The sequence below is a fragment of the Ooceraea biroi genome, chromosome 10 (assembly GCF_003672135.1).
Source record: "Ooceraea biroi isolate clonal line C1 chromosome 10, Obir_v5.4, whole genome shotgun sequence".
Lineage (NCBI taxonomy): Eukaryota > Metazoa > Arthropoda > Insecta > Hymenoptera > Formicidae > Ooceraea > Ooceraea biroi.
Window position 1 is genome coordinate 4513573 of NC_039515.1, and position 20806 is coordinate 4534378.

Here is a 20806-nt window from a genome sequence, read left to right on the forward strand (position 1 = left end):
GCGTCCATTCGTTGAGACTCGTCCAACCTCGTACAAAGGGCAATCGTGTTTCGTTGCTCGTTGCAAGAAGCACGTAGAGTCGGCGTCGTCGTCTCGGGCCTCGCAGAAACGCCGGGGACGTCGAGTACGCACGCCCGTCTCCGAGGGAGGGGAGATGGACGACCGCGGGGAGGTAGGGGAAAGGGGCAGGAGCGGAGTAGAGCGTCTCGGCGAGCAGGCGCTCTCTGCCTAGGCTCGTAGCCTGCGATTTTTTCCCGTTCCTCTCGTTGTCCGGGCGGTGGGCCAATCGGAGTAAGTAGGTCAGCGCGAGCGGCCAATCGGCGCTCGGGGCCGGGTCACGTGGCTTTGTTGTTATCTATCAGCTGTTTTTCCCGGACGGGCGGGCGGCCGGCCGGCGCAGTGAAAGCCGCTTGGCAGTCTGTCCTCAGTCCCTCCCGGTCGCTCAGCTGTGCGTCACATGTCGGGTACCGCGGTTCTCTCTCGCGTACGGAACAGTGCGAAACAACGAGTCCGACCCGGCCAGGCCGCCGTCCAGCCCCGGACCACCGTCGTCCGTCATCGGCGCGCGCTGTTATCACTACCGTATTATGCTGTCAGCCGCGTGCACGCCAACGCATCGCCACGAATCGATCACGAAGTGCCTCGAGTATGCGGACGGCGTGACGAACGCGGGCGACGGTGCACGCCGCTTTGTTGATACGCTGAGTGCTGTGTTCAGGCCACGGCGGCCGCCGCGTCCCGCCAGCGCGTAAGAAAGCATCCGCGGGGATCGTCATCGTGGAATTCCAACCGCCACCCGCCGGTGGTAGGTTGCACGGGAGTGATCGCGCGAGCGCGAGAAGCTGCTTGCTGGCTACGATGACCTAGAAAACGCAAAGGTGAATCAAGAGGGCGAGAGAGAGAGTGAAAAAAGGAAAGAAAGCCCAATAAAGCGAGTCTTTCCCCGGAGCGTTGAAACAGAGCTGCGCGATCATTGAATGCGACGTAGTCGCTCACGCGGACCGCGGTGGTTCTTATGGGGGTGCACGCTCATCGAGTGCCGAAAGTGACGCGTGCTTCCCACGCGCTTTGACCCATGGACTTTTGCCTCGCGTCTTTCCGCGTCCGGCATTGATACCTCGGATACCCTGAGCCGCGCATTCGGGAGGCGACGACCGGCCACCGCGGAACACGTCGAACGGCTCGTTGCGTCTTCAGTGCCGTCGCGAGTGGACAGGAGGGACGGGGCGCCGCGCCGGAGCGTCGCGCGCGTCCAAGTGCGTCGTGCAACGGGACTTGGTGCGAGAGGACGCGCACGAGCGAGTGATCCTCCTGGCGCGGTGAGCGTGGCAAGTGGACCTAGCACGCACGAGACGCGAGACGCGTGTGAGGCACACATACCCGGACGCAACGTGAGATTCGCGCGTCACCGGTCGAAGCCGCGAATAATGTCGACGGGCAAGAGGCTGGCGAAACGCAGCATAATCGGCACGAGGGTGTGCGCGTCCGGCGAAGACGGCAAGTACTATTGCGGCGCGATTTACGCCGTGAAGACGCCGCAGGCCGCGTCCGCTGCCGCCGAGTCGTCGTCGTCGCCGTCATCGTCGTCGTCATCGTCGACGTCGACGCTGCCGTCAGGCAAGAGCGTCACGCCGAAGACCCTCTACTCCGTGCGCTTCGACGTCGTGCCGGGCGGATGCCCGCCCAGCCCCAGCACCGAGTATACGGATCGCGACCTGATCGGCCCCGGCTTCGGTTCCGTCACCAGCGCCCGGTTGGTCCCCGGTCAGAAGGTTTATCTAACGTACAACGGTAGAGAGATCCACGCGGAGGTCACGGAGCATCGCCAGCATCTCGACGAGGTGGACGTGGTCATTGCCCCGAACGGCCAAGAGGTGAGTCCGTCGACGAGTTATACATTGTGAGCGAATGAGCGTGTGTATGTCGTGTGCACGTTGTTTTGCAGACTGCTGATTGCCGCGCGGGCGCACGTGAGACAAGTGGCTAGAATTTATCATTGATGTTGCTTCACGCGCGCGACTGCCTATACGTCGTGGATTCCGTTTGACAAAAGAACGCTGTCCAAACACGTGCTGCTAATTTTTGTATTGCCGCTTCTCTCTCTTTGAGTATTAGGGACACTCTGTTAAAATTACGACCACCGAATTAATTTTATTCTTTTACGTTTGATTAGAATCAACAGTGTGCTTCACGTATCATTCATTTTACAAGATTTCATGATACTTGCCGAGAGTGAAAATTCATTAATCGCTCGGAAAAGGAACGGATACGTAACTCGAAAGCTACTTTGAATAGGTTGAACTTTGAACCTCATGGGACATGAACCGTATTCTTTAGAAGCGCTCTTTTCTCCAGGAAAGGAGAAAGTTGTTTCAATTATCTGATAAAATCGCAACTACTACTGATAGTCTTGGAACAAAAGACGCGTTCGAAAAGAAAAATTCGCGATAAGAGCGGTGGAATCAGTTACGGACTGTATATTCAAGCGATTAGACTATTCTCGGGTGTGGTAATAATCTTTAAGGGGAAGCTGGAGTTGCTAGTGAACTATTTTTTCACTATAGCGATGGTAATTGCAGTTTCGAAAATTCTCTTTATTGCTTGTGCAGAATAAAAAATCCTTTTCCACAAATGAAGTATAGATAGAAAGAAAGTTCGCTCTACAGGACTTTATATTCAAAATGGAAAAAAGTGAAAAACTTGCATTTGTCTTTTCTAACTTTTTTCCATTTTGAATATACAGTCCTGTAGAGCGGGCTTTCTTTCCATCTATACTTCATTTGTGGAAAAGGATTTTTTATCTGCACAAGCAATAAAGAGAATTTTCGAAACTGCAATTACCATCGCTATAGTGAAAAAATAGTTCACTAGCAACTCCAGCTTCCCCTTAAGAAGATTAACGAATCGAAGGGCTAATATCGTGCGGGCACATTGTAGCGCATGCGAAAGACATGGCGTCATCCCTGGTACACGCTCGCCGGGTCTCGCCGCCGCATCGGCGCAGGTTAACGCGCGTTAACAGCGGGCCGAGTGCGCGTGCGCGCGCGCTACCGCCCCGTTTCCACAACGATTGCGCGAATGCCCAGCTCCGTCACAGAGCGGAGCAACACGTTCGTCCGATAACATCGACGTTGGCGTCACAGGATCTGCGCGTGATCTAATTTCGTCACGTTCATTTCGCCACGACTCCCCTAATTCGACGACGAGGCGCGACGCGGCGAGCTTTTAAAGCAACCGGGAGATAATCCGTAGAAGCTTGCAAAGCTTTCGCCGGCAGGCCAGCGGCCGACGAAATGAAGATACGCGGCTGCGTTAAAAAGAAAGAGCCGTAAAACGCCGACGCCGATGCGCGCGTGTATCGTTAATCAGAAAATTTAATTTTCGTGACCTCGTTCCTAAAGTGGACGATCGAGTGGCTGGCCCATTTACGCGGTGCGCATGACCGCGACGTTCTCCCCCTGCTACGACGGGTTAGATGACGGGGCTAGGAGGGAGGAAAGCTTCACCTCGCGCGCCTTGCATCCCAATTCGTGCGCGTTGCTAGATGAGAACTCCGCGACGCACACCGTGTTCAATTCAACCGCGCCTCTTGTAACCTTGTTCCGCTTCTCGGCGTCCTCGGCGGAAATGCTACGCTTTTCACTTCGATAAGGAAACATCCGAGAAATGAGATAATGATAACGTAGATTCGATAATATTTCAGAATCCCTGTTGTTGTTAAGGCCAGACAGTCTTTATCGCTCCAAGATATTTCCCAGTCTCCGTTTTCTATTTTAAACGGTCATTTTTGAGTGATTTAAGAATACTTTCCAAAACAGTAAAATTTGATTGCCTTGCTAAATTTAATAAAAACTTCTTAATAATCTTTAAAATCTTGTCTTGTATATCTTTACGTACATCTGTTTAAGATTTTTTAACAGTGCTACTTTTTGAGCGCATTTAATATTAACTAAAAGTAGTTTTTATTAAAATAATTAAGTAAAAATATAGGAAAAATAAATGTGGAATTAAGTAATAATACAAAATGGTTTAAATAGACGGAATTATTTTTAAAACCAAACGGTATTATTTTGTACGCTATTAAGTTATCAATAACGACGTCGCCATGCCAAACGCAGTGAATTTACGAAGCCGGGCCAAACAACATCTCGCTACGAACCCGAGACGGTAAAATTGAAAGTCGATAAGCGGACGGGTTAACGAGTGGGTTAACAGAAGGAAATGCCGCTCGTGTCGTTGACGTCAAACAATGCACGATCCATCAATTTTCTCTCGGCTCTCTCGGTTCAAATTACGCGTGTCATCCCACTACACGCACTTTTTGGACATTTGCGGAAATGTAGTACAAGTACATCGTAATCAATTATTTTTTTCCAAAACAAATCTATTAAAAATGTTTAATTGTTTTGCGTTATTATTATCTATATAGAGAGTAGAAAATAATCTAACATTAAACATGTGCTAATAATAATTCGTCAAATTGATAACAATACTGATTGTAAACCTGTTTTCCGTGATAGATTTTGCTAATTGCTTCCTCGATAGAATCGATGGAAGATAGAAATTCTTAGGAAGAGGAGAAGACATTAATTCAAGAGATTGATGAAATCTTTCTCTCAAGTAAATTAACGCAATAACCAAGCGATATCCCACTTGAGTAATATTACCAATCATTACCAACATCGGAAGCTTGTGTACTTCGGAATTCACCGCATACTGAAGGGGGAAGGAAAGAAGTTATCTCTCAGGTAGGACGCGTACTATTACGCTCGGTGAAGCGTGCCGGAGGTGCACACGCGTAGCCCGCGATACCGCTAGATGCGAGCGCGATGAGATTCGTAACGAGAGGCACTGGCCGGTGGCAGCAGCGTCGGCGGTGCACGCACGTAAGCGCGAGAGCGGGCGCGCGCGGCTTACGCGCGCAAAGCGGATACCGGTAGTACTCGCCCGGCGCACCGGCTACCGTGGGGTGACCCCACGTGGAACGCACTAACGCAATACCTCTTTCTCCCCCCCCCCTCTCTTTCTCTCGCTACCTCCGTTAAGCAGCTCAGGCGTGACCAGGCGCGCGCGGCTCCGTTTCACATAAACCGCCGCCGCGCCGCGCCGTGGAAAAGCGAACCGGATTCGCGCGGCCGCGTCGTCCAGTTTTTCGCGAGTCTTATTGCATTGATTACCGGCCGCGGCGGCGCTTTAATCACGCGCCGCGTTTATCAAGCGGTTGCTCGACGGGGATTCGCTCGCCAGCCGCGTTCCTGATTTGTTCGATCGTCACAAACGCGCGATATTCCGTACCGCCGTCCGTTATTATCGGGTGTCCAGTAATTTTCGCACGGTTTTCGCCCCGAGCGCGAGACCGGCGTTACACGAGCCGCTTACGAAACCGCGCGGTTTTCCCTGAAACATGGTTTTGTAACGTGCGCACGTGTGTGACTACGAGTTTTGCGAGAATCGAGAGCGGGGAGGGGGCATGACGTCACGCGCGGGCCCTAATCGCACGGGTGTCGCGATTAACGGCCCGATAGAAATTCCACGGCGCAGTAACGATTCCTTAACGATACCCGTAGGCATTTGTTGATGCGCATAATATAGATAGGCGGGACGCATGTGCGTACACGACGGACTTTTAACGATGGTGAAGGTCACTCAACTGTGACTCGGTAAATAGCGGATGCTGTTTGTTCATAGTGCAGTGAGGATAGGTGTAGGTGGTAATTTTCGAAGCTTCCGTACGCTTCTGCGGTGTCTTGATGCGACGGTTTTATGCGGAGCCGCGACTATTTTCGTGCATTTATACGACGGTTTACGATGAAATGCTAATTCGCCATTAACCTTTCGCCGCTCGCGCGACCCGGAGTGCGTGTAGTTTTGGACGGCACTTTTGGTGTGTCGTTGAACTGTAATTTGGAAAATTATTACCTTTTTGTTAGGTCGATTCTTGATGTAATCGCGAATACAATGAAATTAAAAAAATTTTTTAAAAGACAATTTGAACATTGATAAAATAAAGGCGGGATCTTTACAAGGAATAAAGTGCAGTTTCATGGATCAATGACGTAAAAACAGCTAAGCTAAAGGTTAATGACGTGAATCATCGAAGTAGCAGACAACCATCTGTTTTCAATGCACAATACGCATCGAACCGTGCAACTGCGAAAAAAATACGGATCCGCTACGCTATTGAAATGTATACGTAAACAGGAACAGAACCAAGTGCGAGAAATTCAATAACATGTTTGTATCATTGATCGCTCATTAATCTGACAAAGCGATACAACAGGATATCTATCAAACTGATAATGCAAAGTTATCTGACAATTCAACTAATCTAATAGGATCGTAATATAATTACATTACAAGATACATGATCTTATAAATAGTCGGTTTAGTATCCGAGGAACGGCAAGCGCAGCGTCTCTCGGCCGTGCCAAGAGATCTTCACGGAACGACAGCGTTTCTGTTCAGTCGGTCAATCGTCACGTTTTTATCCGAGACAGGTGCGGATTCCGCTGCTCGTGCGGTTAACTTATCAATCGCAGCCTTGCAAGGTTGAGTCATTCGAACAACTCGGGCCGGGGAACGTCATCATCTCCATCGGAGCGTCCGCGACATCCCGCCGGCTGAGCACCGCTGGCCGCCGGCCGGAGTGCATTTCCGCGCGGCGCGGAACTCCGGGGCGCGCGGGATCTTTATAAGCAGCGGCAGTGCATTTCGCGGAAAGTCGGGAGTGCACGAGCGGTCGAGCGACCGGCCGCGCCGCGGAAATACCCGACCCGCGGTCGAAATAATGTCCGCGTTTAACGGTGTCGCTGGTCACCGGCACGACCGGCGCGAGCCGATTGAGTAAGATATCCTCCCGCGTCTTCCCTCGTGCGTGGTGTGTGGATCCAAAGATAGACATCCCGGCACCGGCCGTCGGCCGAACCTAACTGGCCCCAATTATATATACACGCGCGCGCGCGCGGACGCGCGACGATGTAAACACGAGCAGAGAGTAGCGAGTCGCGATCTAGGAGTTGGACCGGATGAATTCACGTTAGCAAATTTTCGCAAGGTCGGGGCAGTGATAGGAACACGGTGCACTCGCGGTGGAGTGTTACTTCACCCGCGCGTAACTTTACGAGCACACCGACACGTTGAAACGGGATTCTACTTTGAGACGCACACAAACGTGGTGCTGTTTGCGTTTCTGAATCTCGTTAATGATTAAAATTGATATTTAACGATGTAATTAACGGCGTTTCTCACTCGCAAAATCCATTGTTTCAACGGAACATGAGGAATGTGTGCACAATCGTGTCCCCTTTTCACAAAATGCTTGCAATAGATGTTGCCGCAGATATTACTACAGGGTGTCCCATGGGAAGTTGCTGAAACTAATCAGCTGTCATTTTTAAACATATGCAGTTATTGAAAAAACAAAAATTGCGTTGGAAAGAGGAAAATCTGCAGTTTTTAATGGGTATAAATAAAATTTAGCAAAATGTTTGTATATCAGTTTATTTTATTAATGAAAAATATGCTGATAATCAAGTAAGCTAATGATAAATATTTTCAAGTGTGCACCATCTGAATTTGTACAAAAATCAATTCTTTTACGAAAACTTGTGAAAACTTTTTCTAACATGTCGTCTTTAATGTTGCTGACGACCTTTTTAATAGCCACTACTAAATCTGACACTGTTTCTGGATTTCCGGCATAACAATGGTCCTTAATGTATCCCCAAAGAAAGAAGTCACATGGATTTAAATCCGGCGAGTACGGTGGCCATTCTAGCCCCCCCTGGGCAAATTTGGGGTATCCCAGATCGATGACTCGATTGCCATAAACTTTATGGATTGTTTCGAAGACCTCCTGGGTTCGATGTGGTGTCGCTCCATCCTGCATGAAATGAAATCCTCTGACCAGGCCTCTTTTTTTTTGCATGAGGGAAGAATTGTGTTTCGAGAAGCTGCTTGTAACTTTCACCAGTGACTGTTGATTCGAAGAATTGCAGATAAATTCCTTTTACCGAGATCGCAGCCCATGCTGTTATTTTTTGTGGATGTAAAGGTTTAGCCAGGGAAACGTTGGGATTTTCCGACCCCCAAAATCTATAATTTTGTTTATTAACATAACCATTTAGCCAGAAATGTGCTTCGTCCGTGTAAATTATCAATTTTGCATCAAGTTCTCCATCTTCAAACATTCCATTTATCGTCTTGCAGAATTCCACACGTTTCGTCATAGCGCGGTTGGTTAACAATTGATGCGATGTTATTTTATAGGGATGCATTTTCAGGAAATGTTTTAAAATCCTGTGTAACGTTGTTTTGGATATTTCAAGAGCTTGGGCAGCTTTCCGAATGGAAGAATTTGGATTCTCTTCAAAATACTTCTTAATATCTTCAATGTTTTCTTCTGCAGCTACAGACACAGAAGGACCTGGCAGATCATGTCTACGGTCTTGGATAGTTCCATACTGCATAAAATTATCGATAATTCTGATAAAAATAACACAAAACATTATTTTAATGCAGATTTATTGCCAAAAAATGGAGTGACGTAACGCATACGTTTAAAGAAATAATAAATTCTAACCTTTTCAGCGTGTTTTCGCTCTTAACTTTATGTGTTCCGTATTTAGTACGAAACCCCCTGTAAGCATTGCTATAAACTTTTCCTCTGGAAAAGAAGCACTCGACAAGATAAATCTTTCCTTCCGTCGTCAGATTACTCATTTTGACGCGCACGGACTTGCATCTACCACAACCAGAATAAAACTGCGGACATTCAGATGAACGACCGTTAACCATAAGACCCTTTCTGAAGTCATGGAGGGGAGAACCAATCGTTTACTTTCAGCAACTTCCCATGGGACACCCTGTAATAATTGGACAGTGTAGCGGCCAATTAATGACTGATAAGCAACTGTTACAAAAATTGATGCATCAATATTTGATGAACCGTTCGCTCCACGCGTCTGCTTGCGTCTCGTGGCACGCGTGACGTCGCGATATTTCTACTCGAATCGCTCTACCAGGCCGTATTATCTGCGTGGATCTAACGCTTCCGGCAAATACGTCGTCTTATCTTTCCGCCGCGCGGTGCGGTCCCCGCGGTTTTAATATCTTGTTGCTTTTTGCCGTGGCCTCGCTTATCCGCGGAAGCCACCGGCTTGTTTGATTCTCGCACAGGAGGCTGGCCGGTTGGAGGGGGGCCGCTCGTCCATCCAGCAGCTGCCGACAGTCGCAAGATGATATCCAACGCTATAATTCATCGCTCCAGTTGCTCTCGCCGCAACGGCAGGTGGCCAATTTCTACCTTTCTCTCTCTCTCTCTCTCTCTTCCTCTCTTGTCAATCACGTTATCACGAATATGAAAATTTATCATGGAGTATTCGCTCGCGACAAATCTGTCGCTCAAGGCTCGGAAGTTTTCGCGAGATACCTGACGGATGAGCACATCCGGCTCAAACGCTCGTCCGGATGAAACATCGCGGGAAGAAACACGCTTATTGTCGGTCGAAGAAAGTTTGCTCACGGTCATTCGATATCTTCGATAAATCATCGAGTCTCGAGTGTCGGCACCACTTCACGCAACACGTAAGCGTGCACGCGCGCAATGCAACTCGGTGACGTGCAGTTAGATTTCCATCTAGCATCGAGGAAATTAAGCAAATGGAAGAGACATATGTTGAGTGAGCATGTGTGTTTGCAGATACCTCATTAAAAGGTTACGGGAAATCGCGATTTGATAACAGGATTCGATGACAGGCGTATGGTCGCAACGCTGACGCGCTCGTTGCGTCATTGACCATTGAAAACCGGCGTTTACCGAGAGATTCGCGAGATTTCTCGGCGCGCTGCACTGGATTATGTCATACGTACGTGCTCGCATCACTTGGTCGTCAGTAAATAGGTTACGCAAGATGGATCACGGATATCTGCTCCGCGCGCTATTAACTAGGCCGGCGTCGCCGGCGTTGTGTACCCGCGTTGTTCGCGAGTAATAGCGAGTCTAAGCGCGTGATAAACAGCGTGAAGCAAGCCGTCCCAGAAGTGCATCGAGGCTGCCTGCATTGTACATTAATAATTAATATATATAACAATATATATTATTACATATTGTGTCATTAATTACGGTATATCAGTTTCCAATTTCTAATTATTACTCCAGCACAGATAATAATGATAATAATGATAATAATGATAATTTTGTTCAAGTACGATTCACACATAACGTTATATTTTAAGTTCTGATTCAAAAGTTCTATGACACTTGGCACGACTTGATGCACTTTCTCGACTACGTGTGTATTGTTAGTCGTGGTGGCCATGCGTGCAGTCGCGCGCGCGACTTTCTTTTATTAATATAATCAGGCACGCCTGTTGCTACGAGCCGCGAGTAAGCTGAAAAGTCGACGAACCCGACTTTCGGCGCGTTTGGGGATCCTGTTGCGAGTTCGATCTCTAAATCTCTCTCCTCTTTCAATTTATTTCAGTCTTCACGGTGCGGCACAACATTTCATTGCGGCATCGCGAGCTTTCTCGCAATTACTTCGCGAATTCCCCGCTAATCGCACGGGCGAGCAGTCATCATTCTCGGGTTGATAATCAATTTCGAAAAGGAACGTCTCGAGAGATCAAACTATTGCGTCAGGCCTTAAATGCCACTCAGTCGTTCTTAAAAAGAAAACCCGATGTGCAGCCGACGTAGGCTTATGACGTAGGCGAGCGGCGTTAGCCGGAAGCTTCATCCACTCGAGCCCGAATCCGAGAGCGTCATCGATATTCCCGGAGCCGCGGTTCAAACGATCCGTCCGTAACTCGCCCTTAATAACGATCCCGCGCTGCGTCGACCGCGGTTGTCGCGCGCGGAACTCGTTATCCGCGAAGAGACGATCTTTTCGCCGAAAGCCGGGCGAGATAAGGTGACATAACGCCCTCGGAGCGGCCGCGAGTGATAGTTCGCCTTTCTCTCGGCAAATTTACCGACGCGAGCTCGAATTCGAGCTTGTTTGGAAACAACATGGCGACCGGCCGGCCCAGCCAGCCAGCCAGCCATTCGTCCGCAAGTCTGATCGTAACTCTGCCGGTGCAATGTCGCTCTCTCCCTCGATCATTGTTGCCGGCCCCCGAGGGTCTCTCCCTCTTCTCCCCCCGATTTCTTGCCGCGATTCGATTCCATTACCACCACCATCACCACCGCCGTCTTCGACGTCGTTAGTGTCCGTGTCGCAATCATTAGCATGCCCGGGCACAATTACCTTGGATATTGGAACGGCTTTGCGGCGGCGGCGATGGCGCGATGCATATGCAGCACGCGCGATCGCGCGCGCTCACCGTCGAAACGCGCCTTAACGTGGTCGGCAGCCCTCCTCGACGAGTTGCGCATCGCCGTGCTTAGCCGGCCGCAATTGCGAAATGGAACGCGCGTGTCGGCATGTCTCCACCCGGCAGCGGCGTTGTTGTCATCCTCGTCATCGTCGTCGTCGCCGTTCTGGAATTCCATCGGACGAAATAATCGCTGCTGACTCGCCCACGCTCGCTGCTCGCGTGGCGGAATAAGTGCACGCTCGCTCGCGTATTCAAACGCGTTCCAGCCCGCTCTCGGTTGGTCGAACGAGGTGTCGATCGCGCGTAGCAACCGCATCGGTGATCTCATTTCTTTGAATCCGGACGCACTTTTCGCACTGAGACAATTTCCTATGAAATTTATGCATATTTAAAGACGTGTAGATCTCTCTCTCTCTCTCTTTCTCTTCCTGTTTCCGAATCGAGCTTAGAATACAGGTGATAAGACACCGCGTCACCATCGTATAAAATACGATCGTAAACCTTGCGCTGCTACGACGACCGTGATATGGTTTAGATATCGGCTGCAGGAAGCGGAGTCAAAGCTATATGGCTGCACATGTAAGCCGGTTTTATTGGTTCTGGCACTTATGCTCGATTGAGAACGAAACGATTGTCCTTTCAGAGTATTTTCATAAACATCTATAAAGTTGCATTTGCTCGGTACGTTTTTTTTATTTATACTTTATTTTAAAAAAGCATAACTTTAAAATTTCAACAGGTTTTTAAAGAGTTCGTACAAGATGAATTTGGCGCACTGCAAAATTACGTTACATAAATACGCATTCTGTCGTCCAGTAATCCCTTTTAGTTACCTTGCCACCTATTCGAGGAATTCGTTATCGAGTTCAGCTGACGCGTACGTTCGCGATAACGCAGCATTTTCAGGTTTAAGTTCGCCTTTGTAAAATCAGCTGATGCCTTGCGAGGCACGTTTGCGCGCTGCTCCCTCTCCTCCTATCCCACTCCACCCGTCGATACTCGCTCGTAATGAAGTCCCAGTGACGTAACGATGCAGTACGCGTCGTAAATTATGATCGATAATGTAACCTTGTGCGTGCGGAGGTAACATGTGGACGGGAAGAGGACGTGGAAGATGGAGAGAGGAGGGGGCGCACGGCGTGCACCGTGCGGCTTCCGCGCGAGACTCCCCGCCGATCTCTTGCCGGTCATTATTATTCTTCCTTCCATTTAGCCGGCAAGGAAATCATCTTGTAGCTGCACAGCGATAACACGTCTCGGACCCAGCCCGTTTTCCTTCCCTTTTTTTCCTTGCGCTCTAACTCGTGGCCAATTGCGATTAGCAAGAAGCGGAATCGGCAGGAATGCGTGCGGTGAGGCGAGTACCGTACGCCGCGAAATTGATCGTTGATTCTTTCCTATCGTTTTTGCGGCGCGGAATGAGACGCGGCAGTTAGAATACGCGGAATTGCGAGCGAAGAGCAACCAGCTGTCCGCAAATCGCACGATTGATCGCTCAAGAGTGACATCCGCCGATTTTCCGAGTGAGGTTTCATTCCGAGAAAAGTGGCGCAAGTCGCTCTTCGGACCGATATCCGCCTGGATTCAGCGTTTCCACACATAAACATTTTCGTAGATAAGGAATTCTCCGAACGCGTTTCGTACGCGGAGAATCGTCTCGCTGTGCCTTCTCGTGTGTCGAGAGAATAACGTTGCACGAAAACTTCGGGTCGCGTTCCCGCCACGTTCGTGCTGCAATGTTGGCGCAATATCGGCGAGGAATGGCTCGCGCGTTACGCCGCGCGGAGCACGAGGACGCGAGGAAAAGTGGCGCGTATTCGCTACATCGAGGAGAGAAAAGCGAGGTCGGGCCTTTCTCAGAGAAGTGGGTCGAGAAGGTATCCAATTGTATATATGTGCATGTATACATGTATATTAAACATGTTTGTGTGTGTGCGTGCTCCATGTTTTTCGACCCGGGGGGAGAGGTACCGCCGATGATGACGACGATGACGCCGGTCGGCGCGACGTCCTTGTCTAAAAGTACGCGCAGTTAGACCGCTTTCACACGTCACGGTTTTTCACGGTGCTCGCGAAGTCGGCTGATAAATCGCCCGAAGAATTTAACCTTTTCGGTACGGCCGGCACGATGTCGAAACGCCGAGAGCGCCTGCAATTGGCCGAGGCCTCGATCCAGCAACGTGTCAAGAACAGCTGACAGAACGTAGTAAACGACGGATTTCACGCGTCGACGTGCGGGATATCCCAGACCCAGTGAACTACCTTTCGTTCGCTGTTGGCTCTCTCGCGCGATATGGAGTCGACATTTTCCTCGGCCCAAACGTCAACGTAACGTTGCCGAGATGTATCGTCTATTTCGATATTTAAATTAGATGTCTCTCGGTAAGCTACTTCATAATTTATAAATCTGTTAAAGTCAGGATGAAATTAAAGAACGTAATAGGAAATGCGCCGTATTACTGCTTGGCCAATCGCGTCCCGGCGATGTGGGACAGGCAAGTACTCGGCGTGGACTTCCGCTTGATCAAGCGGTCTCGCGAGGGAACCGTACACCCTCAGAAAGGATTTCTGATAACAAGACGAAAAATATTCTTGACTAATTTAATCGTATTACAAGTATAACAAATATGAAAATAAAACAATTTTTAATTTAAATCAGTAATTTCTATTCTTCTCTCTCGAATTAAATAAGATCGTCTTACTGTCTTGAGACAAGAGTAACATATACACATTTATGCTTATATATTCTTGTATGTAGAATAATTTGATATTAGCGCCACTTTATAGTAGGCTTTGTCGATGTCGACGCATCATTTTCTCACAGTCGCTCGTCGACTCGGCGCTTCTGCGTCCTTTATTCCGATAAAACGGCCAATATTTATGTGTTGCAATCAAAAATCGGGAAAGTGTTTCTGTGTATTTCTGTGTTTCTATTATTATACTTACTTGTATATACAATATACTTACTTGAGAAATAAGATTCGAGATAAGACATTTCCATATCTTTTAATATTTCTTGTAGAGTATTGCACTTATTCATTGTAAATAACAGAAACACTTTCTCGACTTTCGATTGCAACACATAAATATTGGCCGTTTTGTGCAGATTCTACAAATTCTCTTAGAAGAATAGAATAAGATGTCTTTTAGATCTGACAATATTCTGAAATCAAGAATATTTTGAACTTGCTACAAATTTGTATCTAAATCCTTCTGAGAAAATGAATGAGATAGCGCCAAGATTATTTGAATCTAGATTTTCGAATTTTCTATTCAAGATTAAAATATGCTTCTTTTCAATAATAAATATGATTGTCGCTATAGCGATCTTATTTTATGATAGATTAAAGAGTAATAGCATTAAGTCCAGAAATCTTTTCTGTGGGTGTAGGCCGAAAAAATAAAAGAAATTAATATTCGCGGCGGAGGGGAGGCTATACGTTTCACGCGACGTTTCATCGGGCGTATTCCTGCTGCACCGGCGATTTGATCGAGCCGGGTTGAACGCGCGGAGAATCCGCTTTGCGGAAGAAGGCGTGGTTCACCCGCGCGACGTTCATCCGCGTGCCGCAGCATAAATAACCGAGCTCGTTGCTGTTGTTGAAACTGAACACGCAGCGATTTACGTGTCGGTGTTTATCGGCGGCGCAGCATCATGCGAGATATCGACCCGACAGAAAATAGAAAATGTGCGGAAATCGTCGTCGGGCGTCGGTGTAGCCACTGTAACGAACGAACGAGGTGAAAACTGGCATTTTCGCGCTGTTACGTCACGCACGCGTGTCGCGTATCGACGTCGGTCGCGAAACGCGCCTCGGCCGCGCTCGTTGCATCGCATCGCAGAAAAATATAGCATTTGCGCGCCTAGAATTGCCCCTCGGTACGCACAACGCCGTCGCCGGTACCGCGTGAGACCTCGTAAAAATGACGCAAGCGGAATGAAGGAAGCTCCGTAATTACGTAGCGCTCGCACTATCTCGTCGTAATAGTATCGATGTCATTATCGTTTTCGCTTCTTGCGCTACACTTTGTTAACTTTCGAATGCAAATGCGCGTGTACATGCATCACGCGCGGAGTCGCGGTCATCCAAGCTTGTTACAACGGGTATTACGTGTAACACGCACGCACGCGCAGGCCTTTATCTTAATGCACTCTTTGCCTCGTCGAGTCGCGTTATTAACATTTCTTGAGCTCGTATCGTGGTATGCGCGCTCTTTATCCGCGATTTGATGTCCGCTCATCGATAAAACAAGATGGCTCTTTCTCTTTCTCTCTCTCTGCCTCTTCCGTCTTTTTCTCTAACCGGATGGGTGGTGCGAGATTGTACGGAGGATGCGTTGAACGTGTTCATTCATCATGCTCCACTCAATCCCTCTAACATGTTTCTGTGTCCTGATTTTTCCATAATTCCTTCTGTTTCTGTGATGAAGTTGTTTTGCGCGTCCTGATGGACACGGATGGCATGCTTAAGTATCTCGACATCCTACACGTCGTGATCGATTGTAAATAAATGATTACGCGCAACTCAAGATTATTTTTTAACATTTGATGATACAAACATGCTTCTTAAAGAATTTGTTTCTTAAAGAAAGGAGACTAATTTTTTAAATAATAGTTTTGATGCAATTCTTTCGCACGTCGCTCCGTAACCCAAAATGTGGATATCCTAATTTGTCAACGTACTCGGGCGTCCGGTATCACTTTCGTTGCTGCCCCGGTTCACCGGCAAATCAGATCGCGCGGTTGTCGACGTGTACGGACGGGGATTAAAAAAGAATTTCGGTAAGGAGGACGACAGCAGAGTATGGCAAAGAGAGAGAGAGAGGAAAAGGGAAGGGGAGGCCGGGAGGGACGGTAGGAACGAAAACAAACTTTCGCTGCGTACGACGAGGAGCTCCGACGCAGTTTATGCGCGAGTAAAGGCACGTGCATAAAGAGAACCCGAGACGCGAGAATCGTCGCGGCAAGGCGAGGGGCATCACACGAGAGGGATTTAAAAGGGGGCCAGGAGAGGGGCGAAAGGCGGCCACGTACGTACTCCGTAACGGAGGAGGAACGTGTGCCAAGCCGCAGCGCGTGGTATTTTACGCAACGCCGGCTGTGATATAACGGCGAAGTATAGCTTCGCCCTCTCTCTCCCTCCCACCCTCTCCCCACGTCCGTCCTCCGCCTCGGCGCTCACGCGTATACACGCGTAGGGCAACGCGCGACGCTCGCGAGGGCGCGCTAAAAACGCTCGGCGTATGGTCCGACATAACGAGGACGCCGAGCCGTCCGCGCGCGTCCGAATCGCTAACGGTAAATATTGACCGACGCGCAGTACCGCCGTTCCCGGCGTGTCGAAACCGTCGTGCCGATTGTTCGCCGCGCGATCGACAGATCCGCGAAAAAAGGGATGCGGAACCGCTACGTTATGCGTCATGTCAGTTACCATTGCCAGAGCGGTGTCGGCGCCTAGCTTCGACAGAAAATACCGCGGGACCGGCGTGGGAAGAAACGCGGATGGTGGATCGCGTGACGCATATCGCGTTCACTTTCCGCAGCACGCGTCGCCAGATAACATCGTAACGATCAACGAATCTCAATGCACAAATGTGAATCAACGGATACATCGAATTGCAACATCCGTTCAAATATCAGACAGACGCTCTTAAGTACACGGTGCTCCTGAAACGATAACCTACTTGACGACGACGGTGTCGATATGTAATCTCGATGTACCAAAAGATACCAATATTCTTAGCAAATTAGTACGCATAACATATTGCGACAGCGTTGTCCGCGCGATTCCGGAGCGCAGCGTTCGACGAGGCGCGTACCGCTCGCGGCCGCCTCGCATTTCGTGGCGGCCGCATGCCACTTCGCCTCGACAGTGAGCCGCTGTGCAACAGCGGTTACGTCGGAGCTCCTAGCGTGGCGATCTATCCGCGCATGGCGGCGGCCCCGTGGTGTGCAGGCGCGCGCGCCGCGACTCATGGCAATGGGTGTGGGTCGCGTTTACCCGGTTTCGCTGGACCCGGCCGAACCCAATGACCTAAATGATACGGCGAAGCGGGTCGCAGCCTAGATTCCGCTGCGGGGGCCGGCCTCTTGCCGCCGCCGTCGCCGCACGCGCCGACAATGAGCAAACGTAGCCGTATCTCGCGCGCAGCCCAGATTTTCACTTTCGCGCGGGAGTTGACACTCTCGTCTCGCGATAACGAAGTGTATCGAGAGTCGCGGGACAACCGGGGCCCCGGTAGACCGCTCACGCGTTAAGGAACTGGTTTCCCGCCGGGGGCTAACGAGCAGCAGGTATATACCGCCCGCGCCAGGAGTTGCCATCGCTGCGTGTGTCGACAAAAAATCGCGTTTTTCCACGATTACGTGAAAGATTTCGCGCGTTTCAGGAGGTAACGTAATCGGTTCTTTCGATGATTAGGGTGACGCTAGGTAAAAGCAGACTTTTCTCGCGTAATAATTCTAGGTTTTTAGATAATTCCACGAGGCTGGATCGCACGTGTCCGAAGGTTTCCGTTACTTCACATGGTAATTGTAAATTGTATCATGCAAGTTTGGCACCCTCGTTATTTAATTGTGTCATATTGATTTATGATTCATTGTTTGTTTGACCTCATTAAGTTGGTACGCGTACTTATCTTACTTTTACTTTCGATTCTCTAAACTCTAAAAGGATGTTTTTGTTACTCTGTCACGCGTTGTTTATTTAATTATTACAATTATTTGTCGAGAAATAGAAGAAGAAATTTCAGACATGTAACATTCCCATGCGCGTGCACCTGATTGCGCCCGTTAGTGGCGTCGCGATATTCGCAGATGCATCCTGTGCATCCAATGGTAAAACTCGAGGGTGAAATGCGCCCGTGTAATATTGTACAGCGATGACAGACAGCGTCGGAAACGCTGATCGAGCGTTACGTCACCGCGAGACCAATAAAAGAAGCGATATGTAACGAGTGACGCGCCTCGACAGTCCAGATTTTCACTTTCGCGCGGGTGAACGTTGACACCCTCAGCGTCCTTCGATGGATATAGAACCACGTCGGGCTGCGTTCTCCCAGGAACTTGCCTACGCGCAGTGACGAGGAAGAAACGTAATAATTACGTCGACGATAAACATCTCTCGTTCTCTTCGTTGGTCAACATTGCGAACGAACGTACACGCGTTCGCCCTGTGATTAAAAGCACCGCCGATAATTGGCCGACTATTATGTTATTATGTGCGCGGGGTAATAAATTGCCCCCGATAATTTTACCATCTAGTATAATATTACTTTTTACCTACGGAAGGAGATAGAGAACGGGGGAGTACCGCCCCCCTCATTGCAGCCTTTGATAGCAACTCTGCCCCGTCGTCAATTTCATAATCGTCGCAGCCGAGAGAAATTGTCCCGCGGCGAGATTTCCTTTGTATCTCTTTAGCGCGATTACGCGCTGAAACCGCGTTTTTCTATTTTTGCAGGAAACGCGAACAGACTCGCCCCGCCCACAAGTATAATTTCTTACATAATTTCGATGGAGAATCTGCTCATTGAAGCAAGGCAGTTTCTAAATTTAATAAAATTTCATGAGAGATAAATTGTTACGTGGTTTCGCTTGTAGAGTTTCGTTTTGATGGTGATGGTCTACGTTCACCTCGAGGCATCGCGAAATGGGGTTCCGCAACGGTAAACGGAAATACTGAAATTTTTGTGCCCGTGGTGCGGATCCGCTGTTCTCATCTCGCTAAAGAGATGACGTGCGCGATTCTCCTCGGGGCTGTCCGAAGTCGATGCAGGCTTTCTAGGGTCGCTCTCGCGCGCGGAAACGCGCGAAATCAGATTGAGGCAACGAGTCCGCGGAACTCCAGCTGTTCCAACGCGAAGTCGCGCGCGGACTTTCCACAAGATTACCAACTGCGTGATGGTCCGTAATGATGCGTGGGAAAGCCCGCTACGCGTTAGGGACTCCCTCCATTGTAACGTCGCGCTCTTACTCCGCGGGTAACTACGAATAGTCAGGGAGGAGGAAGGAGGCAGGGGAGGGTGGGAGGGAGTAAAAGGGGCATGGAGAAGGGATTTCTCTTTCTCTCCGCCGCACGTGGACGCCATCCGTTGCACCATCGCGGCACGGACTACCGTTATCGCCGCGATGTGACCTGCTTTTCGGATGCTTGCGTTCTCCTTCCCACCTCCTTCTTTCTTCGCGCGCCGCGCCGTTCACTCGTCCGAGCAACGTAGCCGGGCGAACCTGGACGGAAGTGCAGAACTCGCGAGTAGAGGGAGGGACGAGGCAGCGAACGAGAGGGAGGAAAACGCGGCCGATTATCGAGATTGACGGAAACGAATTCGCGCCCCAGAAAATTATTCGCTCGTAGCGAACCGGAATGCGGAAATCACTCATCGCGCGGTGACCGGCAGGAGAGGGTCGCGAGGAGCGGGAATTCCCGTTTCAGCGCGCGGTGTATCGCGTATCTAATGCCATCGAAGCATCATCGCCTGTCGCGATACGATCGACGGGCTGCAAGCACTCAACGAGCGAAGAATCGTCGACGTCGACGTCGTAGCGGGCTTAATTAACGGCCGGCCAAGAGAAGGCTGCTGCGCGTTGCATAACGACGCCCACTTTACGTTGCACGAATTAAGCAGCTCCGAAAAGGAGAACACGCACGTGTAAACGTGTGCTCTCACCGCGACGGGGCTCCCCTCGAGGAATGCGCTCTAGCGGCGACCGTGACGGTTTCCGCGATGGACGTCTGCGGTGACGTGACGTACGCTCGCGTAATAAAGACCGGTAGCACAAGAGAACGCCGATGACGAGTGCGCTAAGGTCACGGAATGAGGAATTATCGGTCGGCGCGTACGACTGACCAACTATCGTTGCCGACTCACCTTGAACGAGGCTGTAAAAGCGAGCGTCACCCGTAGAAGAATCTCGTTCCGCGATATATGCAGATAACACGCGGAATTTCTGTCTCTCCCCAGGAGATACTCGCCATCGCATGGTCGTCCGCTTATTATCGCTTTATTAAAGTATAATAATTCGTATTCGTATCAATTATCGCGAATGGATTACTTCTCACGTATTGATATCTACGTTTGAACTTTTAGCAATCTTTATTTGCGCTGCATATTTGCTTCGCAGCTGTAATTTATATGTATGTGTTCATTTTATTATTTATTAATTTTCGTCTCCACTGTCCACGATTTATTTCGATTAAAATCTCCGACACACTGGGAAGCAGGATTCTCGCGGAAGTCGCGAACACGTTTTTTGTTATTGATTAATCGAACCAATCGAAAAAAGATTATTGCATTATCGCCGGTCATTCGTCCAGCGCAAATTATCTACGCTTTTTCGGTCGCGAGGCGGGTCCGAACAAGAACGTCATGAATGCTTTCGGTTAGCCGAGTTTTTGCTTGCACGTTATTCCGTAGACCAGCTGGCAATCGCCCGTTCTTTATTCAGTGGCGGTTCGCGAGAACGGGAAAAAGGAAGTCGATTCGC

The 20806-nt window shown here is 49.4% G+C and overlaps 1 protein-coding gene across 2 annotated transcripts in view; it reads left to right on the forward strand.

Annotated features, from left to right (window-relative positions):
- The first annotated feature begins 1053 nt into the window (after positions 1-1053).
- LOC105278232 (zinc finger protein 704) overlaps positions 1054-20806 on the forward strand; it is a 96329-nt gene continuing 76576 nt past the window's right edge. For both annotated transcript variants that reach the window (XM_011337177.3, XM_011337178.3), the window contains exon 1: positions 1054-1874. In XM_011337177.3, the coding sequence (XP_011335479.1) occupies positions 1428-1874 (447 nt within the window). In that variant the 5' untranslated portion in view covers positions 1054-1427. The remainder of the gene's footprint in view (positions 1875-20806) is intronic.